We start from the raw sequence: 15,699 nt of genomic DNA, 5'->3' as shown, positions 1-15,699 counted from the left end.
TTACTTAGATTTTTTCTTATTTAAAAAAAGCATATTGCCAGGGTAACTGTATCTTGGGGAAATGATATAATAGCCCTCTTTTCTTCCCCGGGTCATCCCCTTGTAGTTTAAAAAGAGTAATACACACTAGAGGAGCGTGGCTTAGGGGAAGAAAAGGTGAGGAATATATATCAGTTCCCTTCTAAAGCTACTATAATAATTCTTTAAGAATAATTATGTGGCTGTTGATATTCCCACAATCATGTTTTGACCACACACAAACTCACCTTGACTCATCATTTAACCAGCTGTCAAAAGCTATTACAATTCCCAAAAAACTCCAAGCCAATTAAAAAGGAGAAGAAAAGGTTGTCTCGTTATCAGAACATGGTAGTGCAAATATCAGTAGCCTTATATTAAACAACAAAACCACCGTAACCATTTGCATACAACATATATGTAAATAAATTTTAGAAGTATCCAAAAGTGGCCACTGAATCTACCCATAAAAACCCAGATTTTTTCAAGAATTTTAAATTATTCAGAGAGTTTGAATGTTCTTGATCATATTTAGGAGTGTCATTGTTCCAAGGACTAGTGTTTCAAAATGTGAATGCGGGTCAAAAAGCAACCAAAGCAAATTGCAACTCGGCGTGATGTGCCTGCGTAATCAGAGAACGCGGCCGAGCACCTGGTTTATAAGGTCGAGTACTCGGGAGAGTAAAAGAGTTTTGATTGACTGTATAGGGCAAAATGTGGACTCAGATAAGAATGCGGCAAAGGTAAAAAAGCATCAACTCGAACAAGTTAAACCATGACGCAGTGTAGTTTTTAAACTATGCTAAGGACTATATCACATTGTATACTAAGGACTATTCTACACTGAATTCTGTAACGAGGGCATATATCTGATAATTAGAGCTTAGCAATAACATAAATTTACGTACCTTTACTCCATGAGACAACAATTCAGAGACTTCCGACCACTTCCACCTCTTAAGTGTTCCGAGTCAAGTGCTTATACTTAACCATTCTTTTGTAAGCTAAATGACTCTTTATCCCACAAAATCACGTAGTAATTGCCCACCAATATCCCTCTCAAAATGTCGGTTTCGGGCTTCAAAGCCGCCCATTATGTAGGAATTACCATCCCCTTGAAGGCCAAAATGAGTAACAGTAAGTGGCAAAGGCTCTGATAAGCAACCGCCATTATTTTGCTTGAGTCCTAAAGTAAGAGATACCCCGCCATTTCCACCGGCAACACTAACACCAACTCCGACAGGATGGCGGCCAGCTACATTGTCGTATGAGAAGCTCATTGACTCGTTGGAGCTATCGGGTAACCGAGTAAGGTCGTTTTTAGATCGTTTCGAACACGAGTCTTGAATATCATGGGAAGAATTGTTTTGTAGCTGTTTAACAGGCGGAAGAGTAGGATCCATGCGTAGTTCGCCGTGACTGTTGGCAGTTCTCTCCTCTCCTTCTGAAGATTTCTCAGCTTGCTTCATTTCCAAAGTGTGTATTTCTTCCACCATGGGCTTCCAAAGTCTCACTCTTGCATTAATGAACCAGTTGGAAACCTGTATAGATATAAAATATCAAAATATTGTAATTGGTCAGCGTAAAATCCAATGAAAACAGGCAAATGTAGTTATTTTTATTATCTAGTAAGTCTCGTGGAAACTATAACCAAAGTGATCAATGTGGTTGTGATTCTTAGGAGTCGTTTATGTCTATATATTTAGTCCATTTGGGTAGAGAAAAAAGAAAATAAAAGCATAGAGATCAAGAGAAGAATAAGTGAAGAACACAAGTTATGAAGACATATCTTGTATGTAATTTGACATAAATAAAAGTCTATATTTTGGTGTCTCTTCTTCTGTTTAGTGGAGCTCTATAAGGGCCCTTTAGCCGTGTATCTCTGGCTCCTACATATGATTTTATGCATTACAATTGCATATTTTTCAAAACAATCCATTTTATTGGGGCCAACAAAGACTACAACACCCGAGCAAGATACTAATAAATTAAGAACAGATTTGTGTACCTGGTTCCTGGATAGGCCTGTTTGCTTAGCCAACATTTGCTTGTCTGTATCAGTAGGATATCTGAAACAAGGGAATCAAATAATTAGAACCATTTTACTCAACCAGTTTGTCTCAACGGCAAATAAAAACAACAAATTATAAATGACCATCAGATCCAAGTTCTCTTCAGGAAACGAACACCACCTTTAGTTAAAAATTAATTATGCCAAGCTAATAGTGAACCTCTATCACTTACGGATGAAGGAAGTGATCAAACAACCATCCCCGAAGAACAGACACTGCATGCTCAGGAAGTCCTCTCTGAGGTCGCCAAATATGAGGTGGTTCGAGAATGGCGGAACTGTGAGTAGGCATTTGGTGACTAAGGCCATGATCAATGAGCTCAGGCATCATGGTCTTTTCTTTATTAAAGACTTCATCTTGAAGAGGTTTGCTTGTAGACCGAAGTTGGTCTGTGATGGCATTTTTCAAGCACCGGAAGTGCTTTAACATGGCCCTGAGAGCCAAGTAAGTATATGGGGCAGCCGCGCTAAGGCCGTCTACAGCCTCGAACGATGCGATGACATTCTGCATCTGCTGGCGATACTGCTTGTATCTTCTGTACACCTAAAAGGAAGTGATGGGAAACAAAATTGCAACATATGAGATTCAATTTAGGTCAAAAGGATTCACGAACAAAATAATAGTTTTCACTTGATGGTTCTAAATGAACTATAAGAACGAAGGGCATCCCAATTACATGAGGTACCGTTCATTGGAACTCCGAAAATGAAATTCAATCATGACTAACAATAGTTGAAGTTGCCAATTACGACACACACACACACACACACACACACACATGTATATAATATTCTTTCTTTTAAATGGTAGAAGACAGAATGTTGCAGAATTAAATTTATCTATGAAGGTCTCCTAGAAAACATCGTGCTTATGTTAACAAATTTCCAAGTCTCCATGGGATTACTCCTGTCATGTTGAAGATTCTAGCTCCAATAATAGAATTGCTTTCAAAGCATTGTGTGAAATGGAACATAAACATGATGTTACAAAAAGAGACCAATAAGAATGGCATGCACATAAGGATGGCATATGTTGGATCGTATGGCCACCGATCCTCGATCGGAGATCCGCAAGATGATCTGATCATGATTCACACTTGACAAATCGCTGACACATTGCACACACCCACATGCATTGATTTCCAAATTATGTTTATACTTATCATTTTTATAAAAAACAATTTGCTAAGACTTTATCAAATACACGGCATATGCATTGGAAACTTTGGGAGGTTGAGTTTGTCAGATCAGCTGGAGTCAGCTTGGTGTGGGTGACACATCAGGTGGTTGACAAATATCCCACTAGTATGAGAGGGTAGGTGTCTTAGGTAATTGTGTGATTGGTTGAGACAAGGAGCCTTGATCATGGCCCTTGATCTAAGAATTAAAGGACCTAAAAGATAGGTCACAATGCTATTTAAAAAGGAAAGAAAGAAAGGTCACAGTAGAGATGAAAAATCTCTCTCCATAGGTGTTACTGTGCACAAGCAACAAGCCACCAACGGAGGTGTACTTCACTGAAATCAGAGAAAAATCAGATTTTTGAAGATAATTGAAAACCCACACCCCTGAGGAACACTAAATTTCAATATGGAGACTTGCACCCTAACCATCTCTACACCTCCAATGATCTTTAGCATATTATCAAACTTTCAACACCTGGCCATACCTCTACTCACCCAATACAAAGATGGCCCAAGAGAATAGAGATCTAGGAAAAGTTTTTACCAATTTTTGGAGCTGCTCTTTTCTACTAATAATTCTCCTTATTTCTGCAGGTATTTATGAAATCCAATCATCCAATAAAAATTCATGATTCAGCTGATATCTTAGTTGAACTTGGTATAATCCCCACACTACAAGATAACTTGTCGGGAACCGGGTAGAACTCGCCCTTAGAAGCTTGCCGTTAAGGGGAGGGCACCCAAATATTTATAAGCCCATCCACATCTCTTCACTTTACCAATGTGGGATCTTTTGCTTTTGCGTGGAACCCCCAACAATCTCCCCCTCCACGGAAAGTAACGTGGACAATCTAGCCCCTCCACGCAGCAGGAACATGGGAATTACGAGATCTTTCCAGAGGGATTTCTCCATCCTTGGAGGCATACTGGGGTTACCAAGATCTACCCCGAGGGATTTTTCCATCATTGGAGGCACACCGGGGTTATGATGGTCCTAGCTCTAGAACCACTTGTCGGGACCCAGGTAGAACTCGCCCTTAAAAGCTAGCCGTTAAGGAGAGGGTTCCCAAATCCTTATAAGCCTATCCACATTTCTTCACTTTACCAATGTGGGATCTTTTGCTTTTGCGTGGAACCCCCAACAATACTTGTATCAAGGTGATGCAGGAGCATCTCGCCAAATCAAACAGATCAATGGTTCAGATCGGCGATCGGGCCTATCATATTTCCAATTTAGTATATTTCTATTTTTAAGCTTAGCTTATTTAAATTATTAGTTAATTACTAATTTTATGTTTTCAAGTTGGGCATTCTTTTCAAAAGGCAATCTTCTAGTCGAAATTCCAAATACTGGCAACAAAGCAAATTCATGAGTCGTATTTAGGGAGTTTCTTTACATGGATTACTTGATATGGCATGTTATTATATTAGCTAGTTAGGAACTTAGAATAGAAATTAGTGGTTACATTGAGGAGGTTGCTGTATTTTTTTGTGGTTTCCTTTATTAAATGTAAGAGGAGATTTCCTCTATAAATGTACCTCAGGAATGAAACAAAGGAGCTTGTTTTTTTTAGAGTTAAAACACGGAACGAAACGTGTGTTTTGTGGAGAAAAGTTGTTCTTACGTTTGTTTCTTGGAGCTTTCCTCCAAATGTGGGTTAGCTTTCAAGTCCCACGACTATCCTTCATAATCTTTTGATTGGATTGTCTTCTCCGTTAATGATGGTGTTCCACTCCTACATCAATTGGTATCAGAGCTTGGCCAAGCTTGCATGGCTTGCAGAAGTTCTATTAACTGTAGATCCGGAAGGTGTTGATTCTTTGAACTATGGAGCAACCGTGTGAAATTCTCATCTTTTCGTGGTGAGTGCAAGCCCCAATGCATTAGTCGGACTGAGGTCATCATGACGTGCTATGAGAAATACGGACTGAGCCACAGAGAGATGATTCTATGCGCCAGGAAGACTGCAGCCCTTTGTGCCAAATCTATGTGCATACTCATGAAACAAGAGCAACGCGAAATGGGAAAACCACCACTCAATAATTAGGAGGAGGTACGTGATCGTTGTTTTTAAAATATTTGCACTAGTAACTAATCAACAATACTGGAGTTTCAGGCTAGAAGAATACATGATCAGAAAAACCAAAGGTCCAGCAACTATGCTAGAAGGAAAGCCGCCTGTCTCATAATTCAAAAGACATGACGAATGTACTAGGCTAAGAATGAATATAGGAGTTACATCACTTCAGCCAATATTATTCAGAGTTGGGTTCGACAGAAGATTGTCAATCACAACTACTAGAAAATCAAATGAGTTATTGATGTCATTAAACACGCCCAGAGGATTTAAATTGCTTGGCATTATTCAAGAGAGCATTAAAACCCACCTAGGGTAGATCTACAAATCACCAATGGCAAACTAAAATGTCAAGTAGAAAAGTTGACACTCCAGTTATATGAAAAATGGAAATTGAGCCTGGGAATGGAGCGAGCTTTGCGAGAGCGTCAGTTGAAGTTCGAAGCCTTGACGGAATGCTTGATTGGTAAGCAATATTAAGATAGCTACGGAGACGAAAGCTTCTTTTTGCCTCAACCGCCCCGGTTCGACGAGTACATCGAAGGCGCACTTTCCATCCGAATCATGTCCCACCGCTTGCCCAAAAATGTTAAATTAGTTGCTCGCTGGAAGTGTCCGATTCATTAGAAGAGGCTTCATTTCGAGCTAGGCACGAGAAGTACCTCAATTTTAATCCTTAATCCCCACATTAGAAAATTCTGGATTGCAACTCAGGGTCGAGTTTTATTCAAGAAGGGGGTCCGATGCAGGAGCATCTTGCCAGATCGCACAGATCAATGGTTTAGATCGGTGATTGGACCTAGCATATTTTCAATTTAGTATATTTCTATTTTTAAAATAGCTTATTTACAATATTAGTTAATTACTAATTTTATGTTTTCAAGTTAGGCATTCTTTTCAAAAGGCAATCTATATGAAGTTTCTAATTGAAATTCCAACAATGGCAACAAGCCAATTGGTGAGAATTGTATTTAGGGAGTTTTATTACATAAAATACTTAATATCGCATGTCCTTATATAAGCTAGTTAAAATAGCAATTAGTGGTTAAATTTAGGAGGTTGTTGCCTTCGTGGTTTCCTTCATCAAATGTAAGAGGAGATCTCCTCTATATATGCATCTCATGAATGAAACAAAGGAGCTTGTGTTTTTAACACATTGAATGAAAAGTGTGTTGTGTAGAGAAAAAGGTGGAGTTTCCCTCCAAATGTAGGTTAACTTTCAAGCCCCACAATTATCCTTCGTAATCTTTTGATCGGATCGCCTTCTCGGTTATCAACTGTGTGCCACTCCTACGTCAATGTTTTTAAATGTTTAACCTCACATGCATTGTGCTTGGCTTGCAGAAACTTTATCTAGTACATATCTAGAAACTGATACAGAACGTGCGGTGTAGAACTAGTCCTTCCATTTCTATTTCTGTCATCTTATTTGTAGCATATTTTTTGGAATCAAATCTTCTTCTTTTTTGGCTTGATTTTGGTATCCTTGGAAAAAAAAATTATTACCTATCTAAAGAGCCTAGGATCACGCGATTTGGACGTGAATTGAGGATGTTACGAACGATTTCAAGACGTGGTACATATATATTTTGGAATTTCTAATTTAGAGTTATCTTACTTATATTACTAACTTTTATTTGTATTGCTTTAGATGGAAGATTGGGATTAATTGCTTAGGTCTTAAGTTAGCATTTACGATTTCTTTTTTTGGGTTTTGGCCATCTATACAATGTAATGGCATGACGAGGGAAAACATAGATTTGAATAAAGTTAAATCTTGGAATATTCTCTGTCAAGAGAGCCTAGGCTCTTTCACGTGATTGAAGGAGCTGGGTTCTTTCACATGCCATATTGAAGTTTTTCTCCAAAACCGTGGTATGGTTTTTCAAAACCCCATGAGTTGATTTAGTTGTTGGTTGTGTGATCTCCATTTTGTGTTGTTGCTCGACGGTCCCTACATCAGTTGGTATCAGAGCTCAGGGTATCTCTGACACATGCACGATGAGATGAAGTTGTTGCGTCGAACCTCAACCGTGATTCAAGGAGCTGGGTTCTTTCATGTGCCATATTGAAGTTTTTCTTCAAAACTGTGGTATGGTTTTCCAAAACCCCATGAGTTGATTTAGTTGCTGGTCATGTGATCTCCATTTTGTGTTGTTGCTCGACGGTCCCTACACAGTTGGTATCAGAGCACAGGGTATCTCCGACACATGCACGATGAGATGAAGTTGCTGCATCGAACCTCAACCAACCTGACCTACCAAACCCCATGAGTTGATTTAGTTGCTGGTCATGTGATCTCCATTTTGCGTTGTTGCTCGACGGTCCCTACATCAGTTGGTATCAGAGCACAAGGTATCTCCGACACATGCACGATGAGATGAAGTTGCTGCATCGAGCCTCAACCAGCCTGACCTAACTGTGGAGAACAAGCAATTCCAACAACAAGTGGAGACTTTCACGCACAAGTTAGCACTACTCGAAGCCCACATCCATGAGTAAGAAACATATGGAACTGAGAGTGCCTTCAAGAGCCCTGTTTAAGGCTAAGCGTCATGTAAGGGATTACAAAGAGATGAAAAAAGGAAGAAGGGAAGGTTGTTGAAACGTCATTGTTATGATGACTTCATTTAGAAACAATTAGATTTGGAAGATAATGGCATGAACTCTACCTGAGTTTTCTTCAAGCGGGGGTGAATTATGCAGAACATGCGGAGTAGAACAAGTCCTTCAACTTTGATATTCGTCATCTTATTCATAGAATATTTTCTTGGGCATCAAATCTTGTTCATTTGGCTTGATTTAGTATCCATATAAAGGTTTTTTGATTACTCATGTAACGAGCCCAACATCACACAATTTAGGTGTGATTTGACAAAGTTATGGATTTACAGACAAGCTACATATCTATTACGGGATTTCTATTTTAGGGTTTATATTAATTGTGTTTTTAACTTTTATTCATGTTACTTTAGACAGAAGATTGAGATTAATTGTTTAGGTCTTAAGTTATCATTTAGGATTTCTACTTTGGGTTACGGCCATCTGTATAACGTAATGTTGTGACGAAGAGAATATATAGATTTGAATAAAGTTACATTGTGTAACAGTCTCAATGAAGAGAGCCTTGGCTCTTTCATGTGCCATATTGGGGTTTTTCTCGAAAACCGTGGTATAGGTTATCAAACCCCCACAAGTTGAATTAGTTATTGCCTGTGTGATCTCCATTTTGTGTTGCTGCTCGATGGTAACCTGCAAAAGTTGGTATCAGAGCACACAACACATGCACGATGGGATGAAGAAGTCGCTACACCGAACATTGGCCAGCCTGATCTAGCTACGACTCCAACAAGTGGAGACTTTCACGCACAAGTTATCACTACTTGAAGCCCTCATCCATGAGCAAGATACCTATGGATCTGAGGGTGCCTTTGAGATCCCTTTTCGTGGCTTAGCGCCATTTAAGGGATCACAAAGAGATGAGAAAAGAAGGGGAAGGTTGTTGAAAATAGTTGTAAAATTGGTTTCCAAAACCCCAGGGTGATTAAATGTTTGAACCAAAGCTCTTTCTACCATTTATCTTTGGTATCCTTTTCTTTAGACCTCCTCAGTCTCCTCTTTTAATGAAACTGCTTATCATTTTCAAAAAAAAAAAATTCTCTACCATTTCAGTGCCTGAAAAAATGGAATTAAATTTTTATTTTAAAAAAATGTTTATTAATGAAGGTTATTTTTCCATCTCTAAAACCTAAGCTGATTTCTTTTTTTCTTTTTTTTGAAATAATAATTTTTTAAAAATGCATATTATGGATGGTTTTTTCATCGCTAAAAACTAAATTAATTTATTTTTTAATTTTTGAAATAAATTACATATTAGTGAGAGATTTTTTCCGTTACCATTTCTTGAACTTCTGTCACAAAAACCTTTAGCGATTCCTTTTTTGATATGCAAGTTTTTTCCGTTACTTAATACTTTTAGAGAAGGATTTTTAGCTTTGTGGCGACAGATTTAGTCTGTCGCCAATACCTCTATTTCTTGTAGTGCTTTTTGAATAAAAAGTAATTCTCATTACTTCTCAAAGCATATGCATTTATATCATAGTTTCAAGAGTGAAAAGTGAATGTGACGACTGATATGAAATGAAAGTAGGAATCGCGGGAATTACGGAAAGCAAAATCCTCAAAGGAAGAAATTGGGAAAATAAAGTGGAAATTAATAAGTGAGGAGCATCATGGAAAGTGAACATAAATTCTGAAGGGTCCTTTGAATGACAAGCACATAGAAAGAGATAGGGTTATTGTAGGTTAGAAAGGGCTAATGTAGGTTAGGGTTACAAGCAGTTAAAGGCAACTTCATGGCTGACCAGAATTACAAGTTGTCAAGATTTATAGTTCTACAAAGCTTGAAGTTTAATATATTTTGTATAGTTGTGAAATACACTCCATTGACATTACCAAAAGGGGATAGCACTATTTTACGAAATAGCAATCGCCAAAATAGGAAGCATGATGGAAACACATTTCTGCCAAATTTGAGAAGTGTGAGGGAACAATTTGCCTTTCGAAGGGAACTTCAGGCCCAACTAGGGTGCTTCCAATAATTATGGTTTAAACACATGTTTATTTCTGTTTAAAACACAATTTCATACCCTTTGAGAAGATCTGCGACAAGCTACTGTAAAATGTTCTTTTATCCGTTGATGTATAGCCCCCCACACCTTCTCTTTTACAATGATCTGCCCACCAACAAACCACTACCTAAAGAAATTCCTCCTCCAAAATCATTACTTCGGCTAGAGACCATCAATGCTGGCTTTCTTTACTCCCTAATCTTATATACTATGGCACCATGTCACATACTACAAAACAACTCACTACCGGGCAGAATCACTATGGAGTATTGGAGATTCTTAGTACACATTATCGTAACCCCCTCACCCAAAAATATCGTCAAAAAATATCATCGAATGTATACAATGATCTGCATATTTTTCCATCATCATCATCATCATCATCATCATCATAATAATAATAATAATAAGAGAAAACGGTTTCTACACACAAGTGTAGATAAGTTATCTACACACTACCTTAAAATACAGTGGGGGCCCACATTGTTTGGGTGATCCGAACCATTCATTTGATTGGCCTTCACATAGATAGGGTGTGCCCAAAAAATCAACTTCATAGGATCATCCTAACCCTTCGAACCGTGGAGGCAAAAAATGGACAAATTTGTGAAGGTTTATACAAGTCCATTTTAGCTCCACAAACCGTAGGGTTGGGATGATCCTATGGAGCGGATATTTTGTGGACGCTCTACCTATGTCAGGGCCAATGAAATGAATGGTTTGGATCACCCAAACAATATGCCCTCCACTGTATTTTAAGCTAGTGTGTGGATAACTTATCTACACTTGTGTGTAGAAACCGTTTTCTCTAATAATAATTGCAACCATTCGAAATAATAATAATAATAATTGAGAAAAATAATTGACTTCAACTGAAATTACGGGATTTCATTAAGGGCCCGTTTGGATACCAACAAGATTTAGATTTGGCTTTAGTTTATATTTTGAACTGAATCAGATCCTTAGATTTCCAAATCAGCGACGACAGTGCAAAAAATTCCGATTTTCAAATCTTTTCTGTGAGACATTATTTGGAAATTAATATTTGTGGCAACTTCCTTCGTCATCGCTGCTCCTCGACGTTACTCCGGCAGCAGTGAGACATCTCTCTCTCTCTCTCTCTCTCTCTCTCTCTCTCTCTCTCTCTCTCTCTCTCTCTCTCTCTCTTAAAACATGATCATGAAGATGATTGATGTGATTTGTATCCAAAACTCAAATCCAAATCAAAATACAAATGCATGAGGTATCCTATGACAACTTATTGTCAAAGTACAAGCTTTTAGGTAGTGAGACAAACGGTAATGTTGATCACACAATAACATGCTTACGGGTTATAGACGCACCAGGGAGTAAACATGATCTTGTAAAGGGAGAAAACATTACCAGCCCTAACGAGGAAAATGCTCGAGTTCATCGCACCGTGCAACACAATCATCCTTGATAGCTATGTGAATCAAATAGAACCTCAAACATGGAATATGGATCAATTTGTCACACCAAAAAGGGAGCACACATTCGTCCCCAACAAAAATGTGAATCACACAAACTGCCAGACATGGAACATGGATAGATTCATTTTCCCGAGATATCCCCAACAACTCCAAATGTCACTACTTCGTGCACAAGCAATTGTTCACCCAAACAATGACCTAGGTCTCACTTACTATAGTGTAATCACTGTTTAAAAACTTCCCGAGTCTTCAACTACTCGCTCAAAAGGATCCCATTTTACCTAGGCCGAGTTGTCCTCCAAGTCCTCCAAGTCAAAGTTTCGCAGTATCAAGTCAATAAAAAATCTTTCTATTTGCCCGAGTCAATCATTGACTCACCCAGGCCAACTCACTTTTATGCCAAGCTCTCCTTTGAGTCCGACATTGCACATAATTGCATTGCTCACATGTATGATCAAGGCCTTCAAATTCCGAGTGTCGTACACTTCAAGATGGTGTACAGTGTATAAGAAGCAGAATGACATGAAACATAAGTAACTCGAGCTCTCTCAGTATTTTCACTTCAAGCTCTCATATACACCAAATGCATCCACTAAAACTAACGCAAGTAAAAGCATTTACCAATGCAAGTAAAAAGAAATAAATGAAGTTGGAAGAAAGTTCCCCTTGGTAAAAAATAAATAAATAAGTGAATCAGCATAAATGAATGTGCACATTAATGTCCACATAAAATGAGTAGAAGGTATATAGAAATCCAATAATATTAGATTTAATATCATTACACTGTTTCTGGAGAACAAACAGTGTAATGATAAGGATAAATGCACAAGAAAAGTGACTAGGTTGGACAATGTGGGGTCGTCTACCTCCTTTCCTAAAATAAATGAAGGTCTCTCTCTCTCTCTCTCTCTCTCTCTAGGGTCGTATACCTCTTCTTTATCTGAAATAAATGAAGGTAGTCCCTCTCTCTCACACTCGGCAAGGACAGATCTAAAATCCAGTAGAATGGAAATATTCAGTTATATTATCATTAGATGTAATACATGATCCATAGTCACCAAATCAATCCATTCCACTAAAACTAAAATTGACCAAATTTCATCCCACAAATTTCAAACCTCCCCAAAGGATGTTTTCTCATGCTACCTCAATGAACCCATGTGAGATTTCTATCACTAAATGGCTGTCTCCACTTGGACACATACGGAAATAGATAGATTCTACTGTAATTAGATCTCAGAGGCTTCAGAAAGAACTCATAAAGTAAAATGCACAGAGAGAAGGGAAAGCTCATACCTTAATGGATTTTCTAAAAATTTAAAGACCCAACAAAAATATTCATGTTAGAAGCTATTATTAAAGCTTCTTTCATTTACCACATTCACTTAAGACTCATTCATTCCATACTAATTAATTAAGATAAAACCCATAAAGATAGAATCATATATACCTCATCAAGCATTGATATCAAGCTACTATTCTTCCTCCTATGCTCCCCATGATCCCCTCCGGCACCAAAACCGGCCGGATCTTCGCAAATTCCGGCGCCACTCAAACTATCCATCTCATGATCCAAAGGCAAAATCTCACCTGCCCCATTCCTCTCCACATAAACTCCTCTACCCACATCACAAAACTCCTCTAACAACTGTAGTGTTGGCTTCAAAAACCTAGACCCTTTCAATACAGCCGTATAGCCCGTAAATGGCCCGACCGGAACCGAACTTCCGGCGATCCCCGGAACAAAGTAGCCTCCAAAACCCTTATCAGAAAACAAGTGTTGGTTCTGATAATCATAAGATAAAGATAGAGAAAGGCCTTGTGCTTGCCCTTGTTGGCCTAGTGAAATTGAATTTTGGGTGAAGGATAAGGGTTGTGGCTTAAATGTCACCCCACTATTGTTCCAAGTTTGGTCTAGATTTCTTAAGTTTTGGGTCACTTGAGAAGCATAAAGAAGAGGATTTATGAGAGTGATATCTTCATGATTAGAACTACTAGGGTTTGTAGAAGATGGATCTAGAAAAAGATGAGAAGAATAAGAAGAAGAAGAAGAGGAACAAGATGATGAAGATGATGAGGAACAACTAGAAGAAAAAAACCCAACTCCACCTCCTAAAAAACCCATCAAATTTGAGCTTTCTTCCTTAACAAAAGAAGGAATAGAGGTAGGGTTTTGGTGGTGGAAAACATGGGTGTTATTGTCACCCGTGGCGCACGTTAGCATGTTGAGGGTTGGATCGTAAAACGGCATTAAAGATGTTGTTGTTTCTTCATTGTGGGTGAAGATTCTAAGCTTATCTCTTCTGCTCTGTTGTGGGACGTGATAAGGTTCGAGTTCAAATCCTTCAGACATCGGAAAATAAACAGAGAAAGAGAAGAATGAGAAATTGGTTTTGCCAAGACTCAAGAGAGAGAGAGAGAGAGAGAGAGAGCGAGGGGGGATTATGTTATGATGAGAGGGGGCTGAAAAGACAGAAAAATGTTTGACAGATAATTTGCAGAGAACGACGTAAGGGGGGTGTCATTTTTGGAGTAACCGGGATAACCGGGTACAGCAGGTGAAATGAAACTGAACTGAGTGAGAGGTCTGACACTGAAACTATGGCCTACTATTATTATTTTTGCTTAGAGGTCTGACACTGTTTAAGTATGGCCCACCTTTTTTCTTTTCCGATTTTAGCTTTCTGCCTATTTTCTTTGTTTATTTTTTACTGATTTTGCTTTCTTTTCTTTTCTTTTTGGGTCTGAAGCGTGAGAATAGTGATGCACGTGGAAACGCAGAAGAGGGAAGGGCTTTCCCGTACTCTTCCGCCAAAACTGGGATTTCTCGCTGTCTCACGTCACGAGAAAGTAAGGAGATAATAATGGTTAAAGGGTAAAATTTTCAATCCAAGAATCTATGTCATTAAAGTAATCATAAATTTAAAATATGGTTAAAACCCCGGTTTTCAGTAACACTCTATATGCCTAGGTTAAGATTCGTCACAAAGTAGGGCTATTTTGGTCAGTTTATGTAAGGTTAGGATTTTTTACCCTAAGCTATAAATACTAGAGGTATGCTAAACTCAAGGGCGTCTTGCATAAATCAGCTGAAAAGGCATAGCCCTCTTTCATTCCATTTTTTATTTTGAACGTGGTTTTTCGGTTTTCACTGATTTGCCGACGTTTAATTCTCTTTAGACTTATAGCCATTATAAATGCAATTGGTGAAGTTCCAGCAATGGAGGCGCCCTTTCAGCTGATTTGGTGTTTGTGTTAGTGTATTTTCAAAATAAAAGTGCTTTTGAAAAGAAAATGTGTTTTATTTGTAAAGTAGGTTCTACTTTGCTTTCGTGAAGTGCCATAAATGTCAAGTGCATGCTAACTTAATACATGTACAGCTCTCAAAATAGCATTCGGTTGGCTCGGGCGTTGGACCCAGATTGGTGCTTGGGTGCTGGACCCAGATCGGAGGTTGGCCTTGTTGTCCTAGGCTTGTGTACCCCCCAACATCGTGAAGATGATGATACTTAATAAAGATAATGGTTGCTCCTTTCCCATCACCAATTAATTTTGGGATAATAGGTAGCGCCACAGTCTGAAACTTGATTGTGGAATATGATATAAGCGGTGGAAGATAAATTGGCAAAAAACAAAAACTTTTCGGATTCCACCATCCAAACCAAGGTCCTAGTCATTAGATTCCTATCAGTGATGAATTGGAAATAATAGAGTAAATATAACTTACAAAAGATTCTCCACACTTGACAAGTGCTGCTTGATCTACTCCCCGCTAGGTGCGCTCGGTGTTTCTCAAACCCAATCTCCTCTGAAAGTCAAAGTAGGGGACTCTAAGGTGAATGAAGAAGAAGAAGACAACTTAGGGCTCCAAACCCAACTTAAAATCCCATAGCTTGCTAAGTTCTCCAAAAGGCTGCTATGTTCTCCAAGAACTAGAACTAGAAAAGGGACGATTTTTTAGAACAGGGAGTGGACGAAATTTCACTTGTGAAAAACTTCCAGAATTTTCAAAGTATCTTGTGTGTCAAATTTGTCCATCCCTATGTCCTATTTATAGAGCTCCTGAGAGAATTTGTTTCCTTTTTGTTTCTCTCTAGGAATCCTTTTGGATTTTGAAAACTTGGTTTGAATAAAATATATTTTCCTATTTGTTTCCAAAACAAACTCTTTAGGCAAAAACATTTTTCGCATGTGTGAGGGTTTCCAATTGCAATAGAATTCCTCAAACTTATGAAACCTTCTCCAATTCAATTTATCCTTACCTCT

The 15,699-nt window shown here is 38.4% G+C and overlaps 1 protein-coding gene across 2 annotated transcripts; it reads right to left on the bottom strand.

The window, feature by feature from the left end:
- Nucleotides 1-370: 370 nt before the first annotated feature.
- On the bottom strand, nucleotides 371-13,852 carry RPL (POX (plant homeobox) family protein). 2 transcript variants are annotated; one of them, XR_013250976.1, is made up of 5 exons: nucleotides 12,884-13,852; nucleotides 2,263-2,633; nucleotides 2,027-2,087; nucleotides 927-1,559; nucleotides 371-718 (listed from the first exon to the last, which is right to left on the bottom strand). XR_013250976.1 is itself a non-coding variant. In XM_077380751.1 (4 exons), the coding sequence occupies exons 1-4, from the start codon at nucleotides 13,784-13,786 to the stop codon at nucleotides 1,035-1,037; spliced, it is 1,860 nt and encodes a 619-aa protein (XP_077236866.1). In that variant the 5' UTR covers nucleotides 13,787-13,852; the 3' UTR covers nucleotides 763-1,034. The 2 variants fall into 2 exon arrangements, 1 of the variants encoding a protein (XP_077236866.1); XM_077380751.1 differs by lacking the exon at nucleotides 371-718 and having other exon boundaries at nucleotides 763-1,559.
- Between the last annotated feature and the right edge of the window lie 1,847 nt (nucleotides 13,853-15,699).

Source organism: Tasmannia lanceolata, unplaced genomic scaffold (genome assembly GCF_043159265.1).
Source record: "Tasmannia lanceolata isolate RefF3 unplaced genomic scaffold, GAP_Taslan_0.1 ptg000006l, whole genome shotgun sequence".
Classification (NCBI taxonomy): Eukaryota; Viridiplantae; Streptophyta; class Magnoliopsida; order Canellales; family Winteraceae; genus Tasmannia; species Tasmannia lanceolata.
Note: the sequence above shows the minus strand (reverse complement) of the source record. Positions and strands in the feature narration are given on the sequence as shown.

Excerpts from the sequence above, each read along its gene's own strand:
- RPL (XM_077380751.1), bottom strand. The coding sequence starts at position 13,786 with ATGTCTGAAGGATTTGAACTCGAACCTTATCACGTCCCACAACAGAGC. Across the intron at positions 2,634-12,883 it reads TGATATCAATGCTTGATGAG|GTGTACAGAAGATACAAGCA; the intron begins GTATATATGATT and ends ACTTCCTTTTAG. Across the intron at positions 1,560-2,026 it reads CAGGCCTATCCAGGAACCAG|GTTTCCAACTGGTTCATTAA; the intron begins GTACACAAATCT and ends ATATCTATACAG.